The 16,113-nt window shown below is 36.5% G+C and overlaps 1 protein-coding gene across 4 annotated transcripts in view; it reads right to left on the reverse strand.

Annotated features, from left to right (window-relative positions):
• The window catches only part of ANO3 (anoctamin 3), a 448,518-nt gene that overhangs the window by 16,858 nt on the left and 415,547 nt on the right, over window positions 1-16,113 (reverse strand). For all 4 annotated transcript variants that reach the window (XM_053562431.1, XM_053562432.1, XM_053562433.1 and 1 more), the window contains 5 exons: window positions 10,873-10,984; window positions 10,077-10,134; window positions 4,748-4,845; window positions 1,504-1,637; window positions 287-439 (listed from right to left, as the gene is read on the reverse strand). In XM_053562431.1, the coding sequence (XP_053418406.1) occupies window positions 287-439; window positions 1,504-1,637; window positions 4,748-4,845; window positions 10,077-10,134; window positions 10,873-10,984 (555 nt within the window). The remainder of the gene's footprint in view (window positions 1-286; window positions 440-1,503; window positions 1,638-4,747; window positions 4,846-10,076; window positions 10,135-10,872; window positions 10,985-16,113) is intronic.

Here is a 16,113-nt window from a genome sequence, read left to right on the forward strand (position 1 = left end):
GCTGGGTCCTCGCATGGCAGAAGGCAGTAGGCAAAATGGAGATGGATGCTGTGTTCCCCCATAGTGAAAAAGCAGAAGAAAATAAACCCGTCCCCCCAAGTCCTGTTACAGGTGTCCTCGTCCCATCCATCAGGCTCTGCCTTCCTGACTTAAAGTCCACAATTTTAACACTATCCCATTGATGATGAAGTTCCGATATGTGAAGTGTGTGTGGGGGGGCACATCCAAACCACAGCAGGCCTCTTGACATTAGCAATTCCAAGAGCATCACATTTCTGAATCTTACCTATGTCAGTTGCTCGGGCTGGTAGAGGCCTCCGCCACTGGGTGACAAATTTGTATGCGTCCAGCCTGATTTCAATGATATTGTTTAACAAAGCCAAAAGAGGGGCCAGAGGAAAAGCTGCCACAAAGATGGTGGTAAAGCCAAACTGCAAAACTGGAAAAGGAGAGCATTAGAAAGTTAATCATATAAACAGTATCATTCATTGAGTGCTTCCTTTGCGCCAAGGTAAGTGCCTTAGAAAAATTGTCTTTAATCCTTCCAACATCCCTACAATGCAAATAGGTTTATTTTGCTTTAACGTTGAAGAAACTTTAGTTTCTATACTAGGTACACTTGCTAAATGGTAGAGTGATGATGATGGTAACACCTGCATCCATCCTCAGGTCTGAAGGAATTCAGATCTGAATGGATTCAAGGTCTAGTGTGCTTTCCCCCTCTACATGGTGCAGCTTGAAGGAAGAAGAAAAAGGAAGAGGAGGGGAAGCAAGAGGAAGAGAGAGGGGAGAGGAAGTGGGAAAGGAGTAGCAGGAAGGGAGGAAGAGAAGATAGAGGAAGAAGAGGAAGAAGGTGGCGGTGGTGGAAAGTGCTTCGGACCCAAGAGACCCAATCTTGTCCTCTGTTTTTGTAGATGAGAAAAGTGGAGCCCACAGAAAAGCCATGTCAAGGCAACACCCAGTGTTTTTAGTAGCTGGTATGGAAATACCGATTTTCTTAACATAAATAAGATTCCCAAAGAAGCTCAGTCTCTGACTGGATCCGTGCAAAGATTTTTTCATTAAAAATCATTATTGTCTGATTTGGGTTGGATGGTATATTACTTAAAATCGGAATTGATCCAGCTTAATTCTGTTTCTTCAAAATACAGGGTGTCCATAAAGTTTGTGCACAAGTAAAATTACAATTATTTTAAATCACACATGAACTTTATGGACACCCTGTATTTGCTCAAATGCAAGGTGTTCCACTGTGAGAAAATCTTTTATTTTGGAGAAATGTTATGGCTCTCAGAGGATGAAACGTGTAAGCCTTCCAAGGCTCTGCTTAACCTCCATCTCTGTGGAGATAAAGACCCAGATATGTTTTAGAATGCTTGGCATTGGAAAAAACAGGTTTTTGTTTTTTTTTTTTTTTTTTTTGGTTTTCAACCAAAGTTTTTGTGAAGTAGGAATAGCATATTGAGAAGTCCCAACTCATCCTGCAGAATGTTCTTTCCTTACCCATTTCTAAGTACTCATCCATTAGTCCATGAATATTCATAGGCTGCAGATTCCAATCATTTTCCCACTGAGATATGGAAGCATCCTGTATTCCCTGCTTGATTTTATGTCGTGACCACCAGTTCTGGATCAACCTGCATCACAGAACAGACCAATGGCTTTTGAACACCTACTTAAGCATCTGAATTCAACTGACAATGCATTCAGCAAAAAGAAACATGAATTACCCTTGGACTACACTAAGTATTTCTGGAAATTGAAAGCATTTGTCTCAACTTGAAATAAAAAAAGTTTTAAAAATGTTTAAAAGTTAAAAAAATGTCTAAATAACAATTCTAAAAACTTTTGAAAAAGTTTAGCATGGAACCCAGGCCTTCTGGAACTCTCTTAGACATCTACATATTTATCTAAAAATTCATCCCCTAATCACTAAGGTGCTCCTTAATATTAATTAGACAAACACCCATTTCTAGGATTCCTGTCTCCCACTCCACTCCCATATAAATACTTAAACTTTGATATCACTTCTTGGGTTAGGTAGGGGCTCTTCATTGCTCATAACTCCAAATCTTCTGGTTGTGCTTTCTGAATATGAATAAAATCATGCTCCAGTTTATGATATGAAAAAATAACTGATCTTTAGACAGAGTTTTAGAGACCTAGGTTATATTATCTACTCTATAATGCATTAGCTATGTGATTTTTAGCAAGTTCTTTTACCTCTTTAAGTTTACAGTTTTTTGTGTTTTTTTTTTGGCTGGGGCTGGGTTTGAACTTGCCACCTCCGGTATATGGGGCTGGCGCCCTGCTTCTTTAGCCACAGGCACTGCCCTACCTCTCTAAGTTTATAACATGATGAGTTTTGAGTGTTAGTGATTATATTCTGCTACCACACTGAATAATATTTGCCAGGCAATGAATGGATCTGTATTTATAAGTCCATCTCCCAGACCTGGAAAGAAAGTGACAGTATGTTTTTTTTTTTTTTTTTTTTTCTAGCACAGGAGCAGTTTTGAAATTGTGACTCAAAAATGTCCTGGTACACAATGCAATACTCCTGCGTATTGGAGTATTTACAAGTTTGATGATAATTATCTCTAGGATGCGCTAAATATCACAGAACTTGGTAAACCATACTGAACTCTCAATTTTAATGACTCATGAACCTAAAGCCTCAGTTGGCAATTGGAAGAATAACCCTAGTTATGGACTAAACTGCCAGGAGGTGTTTCAGAGCACATCCCGGGGAGGTTGCCTCTGGAGCCTCATGAAGATGAAGCTGGAGGTTGGAATGGAGATAGCTATGCTTGCTTCCCTCATATTTATTTGGGTTCTGCTTCAATTTTACATGAAGAAAGGGAATTGTGGTTTGAAAGGTATAAAGCCATTTTTTAAATGACTGATGTACTCCTGCTAAATTTTCTTCAACAAAGACTTTGCCTAAGTATTGGAAAAACACCAGCAGGATGTCCCTAAGGGCCACGTTGCCCTTAGAATTTGATATATGTTAACCAGGCTGATGCCTTGGTCAAGGCTAACGTGAAGAAGTGCTGACCGAAGTACCTAGAATGTGTATCATTCCATGGGTAATGGTAAGAAAAAGAATCATTCTTTTTTTTTTTTTTTAGAGACTACAGTGACTACCACACCATCTTGATAGTGCTTGTTAAGTACTCACAATGTTATATCCTGCGCTAAGCATTTGATAATTTCCTCAGGTACTTTCAAACGATGTTTCCCAAACCCTATGTTTCAAACAGGCGAGCCAAAGATGGAAAGGGGTACAAACAATGGACAGTCTCCCCCATGTTCCATCCTTTAGAAGAAATTTGCTTTGATCGGTTTTGAATATTGATGATAAGTATAAACACCTCCTTACAAAAAGCATCTGACAATTCTTTTAAAGGTTTAAAAATCCTTTGGGTCATCTCATTTAATCTTCCATTTTATATCTTTTTTTTTGCAGTTTTTGGCCGAGGCCAGGTTTGAACCTACCACCTCTGGTATATGGGGCTGGTGCCCTACTCCTTGAGCCACAGGCACCACCCAATCTTCCATTTTATAAATAAAAACAATTGTCTCAGAGAGGCCAAGGATTGTAAGCAAATTTAGCAAGGAACCGAGAAGGAATCTTAACCATGTCTGGATAACTCCATTGTCCATGCCTGTAATTTAACACAACACTTAATAGCAGATTCAGGGTTAATGTCACTTGTTCAACCCCCAGGTCTCTGCTCAGAAAAGTCCTGACAAAATTTGTAGGCCTACAAGAAAAAAAAAATCAGAGTATAATTTGATGATGACATCTAATCTATTTATAACATCAACCAGTTAACAAGCTCTTCCCCCATAATGAAGCAATCACCCAAAATCGTTATGTTTGTAACCTGTGGTTGATTAGTCCTCTAAGCCTAAATATCACATCATTTAAAATACCCTGTATTGACTGTAGTTTTTGAAGGGAAGTACATTTTAATAGATGGGAAAGTGGGCATTTAGTATTTCTGTCATCATTTCACGGACAGTTTAAAACTTCTCTAAAAGGACAAAACCCGAATTCTATTGTGTTGATGCTGTTACAATCAACCCTAGTCTAATGATTTTCTTTCTTTAGTTGTAACGAAGACTACAAGACCTCCAATCCTAGGATTTTATCTTTGTTTTGTTCTTTGGGAGGGATGGAGGCTCTTCTTATTACACAATAACCATCACCTTAGTCTGCTGATAGCCAAAAGAAAGCAGAAAATTATTTTTGTCCTCCAGAACCTATATAGCAAATAATGTTTTAAAAATATCATCAGGTGTCATAACGCATTGGACAAATTACTCTACATCCATTATTTCCTTTAATCTTTACAGTTTTTATTTTTTTATTTTTTGAGACAGAATCTCAAGCTGTCGCCCTGGGTAGAGTGCCATGACGTCACAGCTCACAGCAACCACAAACTCTTGGGCCCAATTCTCTTGCCTCAGCCTCCCAAGTAGCTGAGACTACAGGCGCCCGCCACAATGCCTGACTATTTACAGTTATTCTTGAGGTAGATATAACCATTGATCTCTCTTTACTGATGTGGAAACAGATTCAGAAAGGTTTAATTTATACATGGTCACACATTTAGTAAGAATCAGTGTGGGAACTAAACCCTCACCTCTCTGATTACCAAGGACACATCTTAAGCACTGTTCTTACTACCTCTATCCTTTGTAACGACACATAAGGCAAATTTAACTATAATGTGCTCACGGGTATCCCAATTCCATGAAGTTGTTCCATATTTGCTTCAAAAACATAATGACGCCCATCTGGAGGCAGAGGTCTATCAAACAGCCGCTAGGATGACACTGAAAGAGAACAGAGGAGCAATCACAGTATCGTTCTTCTCCTCAGTTGCTCAAACATCTCTCCCTTTACATCATACAGGGAATTCTAAAGCTGGATTTCCGTATCACATGCATAAAGAAAAGAAAAAGAAGAAAGAAATGACAAGTATGAGGACATTAGATGGGAACTTTTCATCAACTGTAGTAAAATATTCATTGATATTTTAATAGCAATAATAACAAATTTAAGTCTTAATTTGCACTTAGTGTCTGACAACATCTGTGTTAGTTATGATCACATTTAATAAACGCTATGGAATACTCTATATCCATCAATGATCTGGATAACAGAAAAATAATACTATGGCACAAGGTTTATAATACACTGTTTTAAATAAAAATTTTTTTTGAATATAATGTTAGATTTGTTGAAAACATGTGAACAGTGTGAGAATTATACACACTCGTCACCCAGTTCTTGGCACTGTTCCTTACGCTACCATGGTTTATCTGACAAAGCTAAGAAAAGGACATTAGTATACTGCAATAAACTGGACCTCAAATCTATTTGAATTTCATCAGTTTTCCTTGCTCTGCTCCAAGATCCAACCAGCACACCCCATTGCACTTGTTTTTCATATATGCCTAGTCTCCTCTGGTCCGGACAGTTTTGCACAGTTGATCATAACCTTGACAGTTTTGAGGCTCTAGGTGGGTATCTTATGGCATGTCTCCCCCTCTGGGTTTGCCTAAAGTGTTTCTCATGCTGAGCCTGGGGCTACATGTTCTGGGGAGGCCAACCACAGAAGAGAAGTGCCATTTTCTTCATATCCTAACAGAGCTGCAGGAAAGACACATGACAGCTCTTGGTGATGTCAAGTGTCCCCCTTTTGGTAATATGATCTTTTCCAGGCTTTTCCACTGAAAAGTTCCTAATTCTTTCTTTTTCTCTCTAGCCACTAAGCATAGTTCATTCTCAAGACAGTGAGAGGGTTTAAACTCTACCTCCTGGAGGGAAAGTTATCTATATATTATATTGTAATTTAATATATTATTCTGATAAGTGCATACCACAAAAGGGTTTGTCAGCACTGGTAAGTATCAAGGTCAATTTCACCTTTTCCATGCTCCCCCTATTTTTTTTTACATTGTGATAATTCATTTATTTTTTTATTAAATCATAGCTGTGTACATTGATATGACCATGGGGCATCATTCACTAGCTTCACAGATCGTTTGACACACTTTCATCACACTGGTTAACATAGCCTTCCAGGCATTCTCTCAGTTACTCCTATTTTCAATATGTTGGTATTACAAACCCACACAAACAAAAAGGTGATGTCAATGAAAATCGCAACTAATGTGTTTCACTTGAAAACTTTGCACTTCAGAAAACATTTGCGTGGCGAAGGGTGGTTCTGTTTCTCTAGAAATGAATTCATGTTCAGCTCATAAGGATAATATCTTCTCTATAGCTTTGATCCACAGATTCTATTCCTGTCCAATCTTACTCGTGGGACTTCAAAGGAAACAAATAATTAGGACACAAAGAGCCTGTTCCAGCCTAATAACTTAAGACTCCCTAATATGAACCAGGGAGAGGATTTGCCAGGGGTCATAATTATTGCATGGAGAGGACTAATCCTGTAGTTTTTTTCTAGGATTTTTTTAGGACCCCCTGAACTCTGCCACATATATCCAATAAATGGATTAAGATGTCTGAGGGAGAAAATTACTAATTGACAGGGGCAGATCATAGATTTTTGATCATTGTCCCAGCTGAAGCTGTTCATTTTGTAGAGAGACTCAGAGGCAAACTGATTTGCCCAAGGTCACATGGTGTTGACCGGGCTGTGGGAATGAAAAACCTTGACCCCTGCACACTCATATACTGCTCTTTTATATCATGCTGAAGATGAGTTCTGTTTACGAATGTGTTCCTCAGTCAAAAAGTGTGGTTTTAGCATAAGCATACTCTTATATGTGATGGCGATAAGAAGATGATAGTAAGACTGAGTTATTTCTTAAAAAAAGTAGGCCAAAGTGGGAAGGCTGGAAGGTAAGCCATTTATAGTTTTCCTGAAATTAATCCTGATGACTTTGTGACTTACAGGGAAGAGAAAGGGATCTACAATTTTTACGAGTCTGCCTCTTCATGTAATGATGTTCTTGAGCTAGAGGCAGTCCTTTAATAATCTAAAATCCGTTTGGTAAAAAGAGCCGTGCCTAGAATGCAAAAAGGGGCATGGATGAGGACGCAGAAGACCCAGGCAGGAATTGATTCCAACTGCACCACTGAAAATCGTATGACCACAACTGGGTGCCTCCCCCTATTTTTCTTCTTTATATTACATAAGGGCCTGGTGTACTGGGTGTTCATACACCTACTGTGATCATGATGAGGCTAAGTAGCAGGCAGAACTATGAGACCCCAATACCCACATCCCTTCACTTCACCCACTTCAGTCTGCTAACTATAAATCCAGCTTACATGTGTGTGAGCCAGCATTCAGAGAGCAAGCTCTCAGCAGAGTACATTTTCAGGATGTCCTTGTTTTTCCCTATGCTAGCTATACCAATGGTGATGGAAAGTACAGTACTCAGAGCACAGACTCTGAAGCTACACTGGCAAGGTTTAAATCACTACTTCATCAGTTTGTAACTATTTCTGTATAACTGCAGATAAATTACATAATTTCTATATGCCTTTATTTCCTCATCTGTAAAACGGGCATAAAAGAACTATGTGTATTAAATGCATTAATATATGTAAAAGCACTTAGAAACAATTGCTGGAATGTGCTAGCAGTGTGGTAAGCACCAAGCATTAGCTATTATTTAAAACTTTTTATATTGAATTTACATAAAATATTACAGTGAAATGTTACATAGTTATAGTATGTGATTCACAAGCGCAAGATACCAGTTCATAAATGTTCTTGACCAAAGTGTAGCACTTTATTTTTAAAAATAAGGGTTATAATTACTTGTGCCCAGTATTTCACTTTGTACCTTTCCATTTAACCCATCAATCATCAGTACTGAGATAGATGTTCTTATCACTAGTTTACAAAAGATAGAATGAAAATTTATAGATCTTCAGATCATACATCTTGGTGGGGCAGGATTAGAACATAGACTGTCAGACTCCAAAGACAAAAAAATTATTATGTTTCATAGATAGCTCCTATTTTTCAAGACAATTAACATCATCAAAGGAAGAAAAGAAATGTATTTTTACTCCTTATATTTCCCAGCAGGAGGCTTTGCATTGAGTATGTGTCAATAAATGCTTTTTATATGAATACATTTTGGGAGTCAATACTTATCATTCATTATGTGTACTTTTTATATCTTCACTTCTAGAGATCTATATCTAGCGTTGCTAGGTTATATTATAAATTCACACTATACATTTTACTAATTTTTTCCAAAATAACATTTTGTTAAAAAATATGAGCACCACATGTTTCGTATATATTATGGAACGTGTCTATCAAATATTATGAAATATTTTCCTGACATCAGTACTATAATCATTTTTTCTAGGATTTTTCAAAGATAAATCATGAATTCTAACAATTCCATAATTAAGAATAAGAACTTCTAAGCAACAAAATTATATCTGGAAGCATCCCTGAAAATGATATCAATATGTGAATAGAGTTGGCTGGACCCACTCTGTTTCCCACCCTACCCTTGCTAACACCAGCTGAACATTTCTAAAAAAAAGTAAGACTTGGATCCCCAACTGGGTAAGTGATCAATCTTTTAGCAGATACAGTTATAATTTGGGGCCATGAAAGAAAACTTAATATTAGATCTGAGGACTTGCAGATAGCCCCAGGATTATGAAAGGCTTTAGTCTGTCTTTGGTGAGTAGACAAACATTGTGGTAGCGGTAGAGACAGGCACCAATAAATATCAGCAACACAGGTGCCTACCACAGTCACTGGATTCTGCTGCTTGTGTGAAGTAAATCCTCTCTTATTGTAAGTAACTTGGCAACCTAAGTATTACTATTGCCGATTTAGAATGAGGAAATAGATATTCAGAGAGAGTAAATTAAGGACAAAGAATTATTAAGCAGCTAGGTTAGTTAGCATTTGAGCTTACGTTTGACTATAAAGCATCTATTAGTAGGAAGTGTTAGGCTTTACCCACATATTCCAATCAAGTTCTAGAACTCCCTGGGAGATAACATAATGGAGGCTTCCTCTCAGTTTGGAGGGGCTTTTAAAAACATGGTGTGAAATTAGTCAGTCCCCATTCTTGGAGGAATCTTTCCTTTGCGTCTCTCTAAATTATGATCTCCTACTAGTGCCACCATATATTAAACTGATTTTTATATTAAAATAATTAAAAAGTTTTGAACTAGGGAAGAAAGAGACATTTTGACAATGAGACACAACAGAGTGCACAGACAGACACAAGTGTGAGACAGAGGTACAATATGACAGAAGTGAGCTACCATTTTGCTGAGTGAAAAGGCTTCCATTTGAGGGAAAAAAAAAAAACCACTTGGTTACTACTTACACCAAAATAAACTCTTAATGGACCAAAGATACCAATATTTAAAAATTAACATGTATAAAAATAGAAATATAAAAACATATTTTTGGCTATTAGGTTGGTAAAAATGAAAGTGTTTCCATTGGCAAAAGTCTGAGGAAGCAGGTTCATTCCCTGCAGGTTGAGGTTGATATAACAAAGGTCAATTTCTCACTCGCAGCGAGAATACATGATACGCTTATCTCGTAACCCAGCTATACTATTCCTAGATATTTTATTCCATATGGTATCCATATTATAAATAAACACAAGCCTTAGGCAGATTACCTCATATATTAGTGTCTCAAATAAGATTTCTTTTAGACCGAAGTTTCCCTGCTTACAAGGAAATCTAACATACTTAGAAGTTTGAAAACCCAAACAGTAAATAATAATAATGATTTCCAAGAAGGGGAAAATTACTAAGGCTAAATTCCTGAGGTTTGTGAATGGAAAGAAACGGATATGACAAAAATATAAAGAGAACTGAGGTCAGAATCCTGGACTCTCTTCAGTTCATCCCTTTCTTTTGCCTCCTTTCGGAACCCAAAGGAACAATTCCTTACCAAAAAATAATGTGCTTTCAAAATACACAGATGTCACTGAACTTGGCCTTCTGTCCCCAGCCCCCTGTGTCCCAAGGTCACTGGGCCTTATCCACCCTCATTTCCCGCATCCACCCTCATAAAGTTACTTACTTCCTCCAGTCTCCATCGATCAAAAAGTTTATTGTACTTTCCTGGGTGACCTACAAATCTATAAAAGACATTTTAATTCATTAGCATTTCAGTGGGATGATTAAAGAACATCTACTAAGGCATCATCACAAGGGCATGTGTGGGCAGACATAATGCTCACTGGTGCAATTTGTCCCCAAAAATTTGCCTCTTGCTATGCTTAGATGACATCAAAGCACCTGACTTAAAAAGGAAAGCCTGATGCGTGAAATCAGTACTAATGGGTCAAGAAAGTACAAACACTTTCACATGTAGAATTCTAATGTCGTGATGACTGAGTTAAGGAATATCATGAGAATGGGCTGAATTGTTTGGTTCGAAATGTTTCTAACTGCAGTTTGTTTCCATTGCACTGGATAGAGTGTTAAGCATAAGGTAAACAGGTACCATTAGTTTAATAAAAATACTTTTTAAAAATATTTTGCAGCAAAGGTGGGGAAACAAGTTAAAATGATGGGTGGAAGAGGTTTCCACACAATGGAATTGTAACCTAAGGTTACCCCAAAATCCTTTTCTTCCTTAACAAAACCATTACTCATGATCATAGTCATAATTCAACTCAAACGTGGCACCTAGGTTTTATTTATTTTTGTCCGTGTCAACTTTAATTGGTGGTGGCTGCCAAAAGTCATCTGAGTAAGAACACACGTGAACATTGATTAGCACCATCGTCCAAGGCAAGGGACAAGAAGTTGCCACCTTCGTTGGCAATGAAATGTTGATTGTGGCAAAGATAATTTACCTAAAGTTGACTTACCTCCCCAGAAAGAAAGCAATGTAGAAAATAGAACTGTTTAAATTGACAAACTGGAAGAGGAACATCTTCAGGGCAAAGCTGTTTTCCCATTCAGATTCCGTCCGTGGATATTCTAAAAGAAGCATAGGGTGTATTCACATAGATGAGGCAAGTGGCAAGAACTCCGCACACGGACTCAGAAGCTCCATGTTCAGGTTTTACTAATTCTATGAGGCACTTAGTGCTTCTGAGTTCTACCGTGTGTATCTATCTGTAAAATGTAAATGGTAGGACTGTGAAAGGATTTAATAAAATAATTTTTAGATTTTTTTTCTACTATTGTCATTTGGAGGTAACCATAAATATTAGATCAATCTTTCACCAAACTGGCTGTGCTCAATATAGTGACCTAAATTGTCCACAGAAATTATTTGATGAATAAATATTTTGCATGAAGCAGAATGGTAAAGAGAAAAGAAGGCTGTATCATTTAAAAGAGATGAGTTCTCTTCTCAGCTGTACACCTAATTCGCCGGTCATCTCGGGCAGGGCTCTTCACATGTTTTGTAATCATTTTTTCATCTGTAAAATGAGGGATTTAGATGAGATGGTTTCTAAGAATTATGTCAACTCTTATACCTTATGGTTCTATGACCCTAAAAGGAAAAAAAATAATAATAAAATGAGAGGTATCATATAAAGTGGTAATCTTGGCTCCTACTCTATATCCAAATAAATGATAGAAAATATATATGCACATCTAATATATGTTTTCATGTAATCAAAGAATTTAAGAAAGAAAATAGATAAGATCTGATTTAAGAAAAACATGGACCAAACATATGCAAGAGCCCAAATAGGTCATGGGGAACTCCAAGTCCAAAGGTGGTAGGTACCAAAATAGTAGGGACCTGTGGGCTGGTGTGCCTTAGTAACAGACAGTAAGGAGAAGTCGCTACAAGGTGGGATACGTTTTGCTTTCACTGTTGTTTCCTTCTAGTCTGTGAAATTAGTTATTTCTTTAAAACCAAACATTTAGAAACAAGGAATGTGGATTTGAAAAAAGCATTTTTAGTGTGCAGATTGTTTTTGGTCCTCCATTTCTAATTTTATTGCATTATGATTCACAAATGTATCCTGTGTGATCTCTGCTTTGGAGCAATAAGGGGTAGCTGTTTGTGGTCCAACAGCATGGACGTGTTTTGTCAATGTATCAAGCTTTTGAAAATAATATTTGATTTTCTGTTGAGCATACAGTGCATAAATATTATAAGAAGCTTGTCAGGTGGTCAAATACCTCTATCTCCTTATATTTTGAATATGAATTTGTCAATTTTTTATATTTCTATCATTTTTTGCTTTATATATTTTGAAGTGTTCTTAAGAAATGCATAAAGGTTATCACTATTATACTGAGCTAGTAGTGCATTTATCAATATGAAATATCCCTGTGTCCTCATGACTTATATTTTAAATTCATATTTTCCTAATACTAACATAGTTATATCTGGTTTTATTACTATTCTTTTCTTGATATATATGCTCTGATTCCTCAACTGTCAATCATTTTCACCTTTTTGGATTTAGCTGTATTTATTTTCATCATCATATAATTAAATTTTATTTTTTGAAGTTCAACCTGAGTTCTAGTCATCAAATGGCGATTAGTCATATAGATAATTAATAGCTGGTTGGATAGATATGAAGATGGATACAAAAACAAAATTTACTTTAATTCTTTTTTTTTTTTTTTATTGTTGGGGATTCATTGAGGGTACAATAAGCCAGGTTACACTGATTGCAATTGTTAGGTAAAGTCCCTCTTGCAATCATGTCTTGCCCCCATACTTTAATTCTTATTTACTGATTTATCTTTTCTTCTCCTATATTTTGTTACATAGATCATGATTCCTAATATTCCATTTATTTTCTGAATGCATATATATATATATATATATATTGCCATATACAAAAATAAAAGTTTTAGTTTTTCATTCAAGGCAACTAAAAGAGCAATAAACTAAACTGAAAAAACTAAAATGAAAGAATAAAAATAATAAAGCTTAATAGTCTTCAATAAAGTAGAGAAGATGTTTCTCAAAGATATAGATAATATTTTATTTATTTATTTTTTTTGAGACAGAGCCTGAAGCTGTCGCCCTGGGTAGAGTGCCGGGGCATCACAGCTCACAGCAACCTCCAACTCCTCCAAGCGACTCTCCTGCCTCCACTTCCCAAGTAGCTGGGACTACAGGCACCCACCACAATGCCTGGCTATTTTTTGGTTGCAGCCATCATTGTTGTTTGGTGGGCTCAGGCTGGATTCAAACCCACCAGCTTAGGTGTATGTGGCTGGTGCCTTAGCCACTTGAGCCACAGGCACCAAACCAGATATAGATATTAACCAATATTTATCAAGTCTAGTCAGGGAAAAAAAAAAAGAACACTCCACCCCAAATAGAAAACAAGTGGATGTATAAAAACCATGCTGATGAGATTAAAGATTACTCAAAATTCTATGAATAATTTTTTGTTGATATAACTGTTAAAACACTCTATGACAGATTACTAGACCCCTATAATTCAAAAAATTTGGCTTAAAAATAAGCAGGCAAACTTTAAAAGACTAATAAAACTTAAGTCAAGGAAAAAATATTTAAAGATCTACCCACAAACATCATGCTGAGATAGTTACATAGTTGATAATTATACTAAACTCTAATTAAATAACAAATTTGCATTTGTATTAAATGTTTCAGAAAATACAAAATAATGAAAAGCAATTCAACTTACTTTGTGAGATTAACATAACACTGACATAACACAGCCAAGCATGACAAGAACAATCCAAGAAAACTATAACCCTCTTTTATTTATAAATTTATCACAAAATATTTAAGTAAAACAGTAGCAGATTAAGCTCAATAATATATTTAAAAAAAAAATACATGTTGACAACTCCAGTAGCCTAAGACCAAACAGCTTCAAGGTCTAAGAACATAGCATTAAGGGGCAGAGAGGTTTAGTTAATACAGTACAGAGTGGTTAGGCCTTTAAGAAACTAGAGACTCAAGAAGACAAGGGTCATCTACCTTTAATCTACTTAAACAGAATAATTTCCAGCCCAGAATTCTGTACCCTGCTAAGCTAAGCTTCAAAATAGACGGAGAAATCAAATCATTTACGGATATACAAACATTGAGGAAATTCGCCACAACAAGACCAGCTCTACAGGAAATACTTCAACCTGTTCTACACACTGACCACCACAATGGATCAGCAGCAAAGTAAGAACTCAGAAATTAAAGGACAGAACCTAACCTCCACACTGACGCAAAAGATAAAACTAAGCAATGGACTCTCACAAAATAAGACGAATAGAATACTACCACACTTATCAATTATCTCAATAAATGTTAATGGCTTGAATTCCCCACTGAAGAGACATAGATTGGTTGACTGGATTAAAAAACACAAGCCATCCATTTGCTGTCTGCAAGAAACACACCTGGCTTCAAAAGACAAATTAAAGCTCCGAATCAAGGGTTGGAAGACAATTTTTCAGGCAAATGGCATTCAGAAGAAAAGAGGAGTTGCAATCTTATTTTCAGATACATGTGGATTTAAAGCAACTAAAGTCAAAAAAGACAAAGATGGTCACTTTATATTGGTCAAGGGAAAAATACAACAAGAAGACATTTCAATTCTAAATATTTATGCACCCAATTTAAATGCTACTAGATTCTTGAAACAGACCTTACTCAGTCTGAGCAATATGATATCTGATAATAGCATAATAACAGGGGACTTTAACACTCCTCTTACAGAGCTGGACAGATCCTCTAAACAGAAATTAAAGATATAAGAGATTTAAATGAGACCCTAGAACAACTGTGCTTGATGGACGCATATAGAACACTCCACCCCAAAGATAAAGAACACACATTCTTCTCTTCACCCCATGGAACATTCTCCAAAATTGATCATATCCTGGGACACAAAACAAATATCAACAGAATCAAAAGAATTGAAATTTTACCTTGTATCCTCTCTGACCATAAGGCAGTAAAGGTGGAACTCAAGTCTAACAAAAATGCTCGACCCCACACAAAGGCATGGAAATTAAACAATCTTCTGTTGAATAACAGATGGATGCAGGAGGAAATAAAACAGGAAATCATTAACTTCCTTGAGCATAACAACAATGAAGACACAAGCTTCCAAAACCTGTGGGATACTGCAAAAGCAGTTTTGAGAGGAAAATTCATCGCTTTAGATGCCTACATTCGAAAAACAGAAAGAGAGCACATCAACAATCTCACAAGAGATCTTATGGAATTGGAAAAAGAAGAACAATCTAAGCCTAAACTCAGTAGAAGAAAAGAAATATCCAAAATCAAATCAGAGATCAATGAAATTGAAAACAAAAGAATCATTCAGAAAATTAATGAAACAAGGAGTTGGTATTTTAAAAAAAAAAATAAAATAGATAAACCATTGGCCAGACTAACGAGGAATAGAAAAGTAAAATTTCTAGTAACCTCAATCAGAAATGATAAAGGGGAAATAACAACTGATCCCACAGAGATACAAGAGATCATCTCTGAATACTACCAGAAACTCTATGCCCAGAAATTTGACAATGTGAAGGAAATGGACAATATTTGGAATCACACCCTCTCCCTAGACTCAGCCAGGAAGAAATAGAGCTCCTGAACAGACCACTTTCAAGCACTGAGATCAAAGGAACAATAAAAAGTCTTCCAACCAAAAAATGCCCTGGTCCAGATGGCTTCACTCCAGAATTCTATCAAACCTTCAAGGAAGAGCTTATTCCTGTACTGCAGAAATTATTCCAAAAAATTGAGGAAGAAGGAATCTTCCCCAACACATTCTATGAAGCAAACATCACCCTGATACCAAAACCAGGAAAAGACCCAAACAAAAAGGAGAATTTCAGACCAATCTCACTCATGAATATAGATGCAAAAATTCTCAACAAAATCCTAGCCAATAGATTACAGCTTATCATCAAAAAAGTCATTCATCATGATCAAGTAGGCTTCATCCCAGGGATGCAAGGCTGGTTTAACATACGCAAGTCCATAAACGTTATCCACCATATTAACAGAGGCAAAAATAAAGATCACATGATCCTCTCAATAGATGCAGAAAAAGCATTTGATAAAATCCAGCATCCTTTTCTAATTAGAACACTGAAGAGTATAGGCATAGGTGGCACATTTCTAAAACTGATTGAAG

This window comes from Nycticebus coucang, chromosome 14, assembly GCF_027406575.1.
Source record: "Nycticebus coucang isolate mNycCou1 chromosome 14, mNycCou1.pri, whole genome shotgun sequence".
Lineage (NCBI taxonomy): Eukaryota > Metazoa > Chordata > Mammalia > Primates > Lorisidae > Nycticebus > Nycticebus coucang.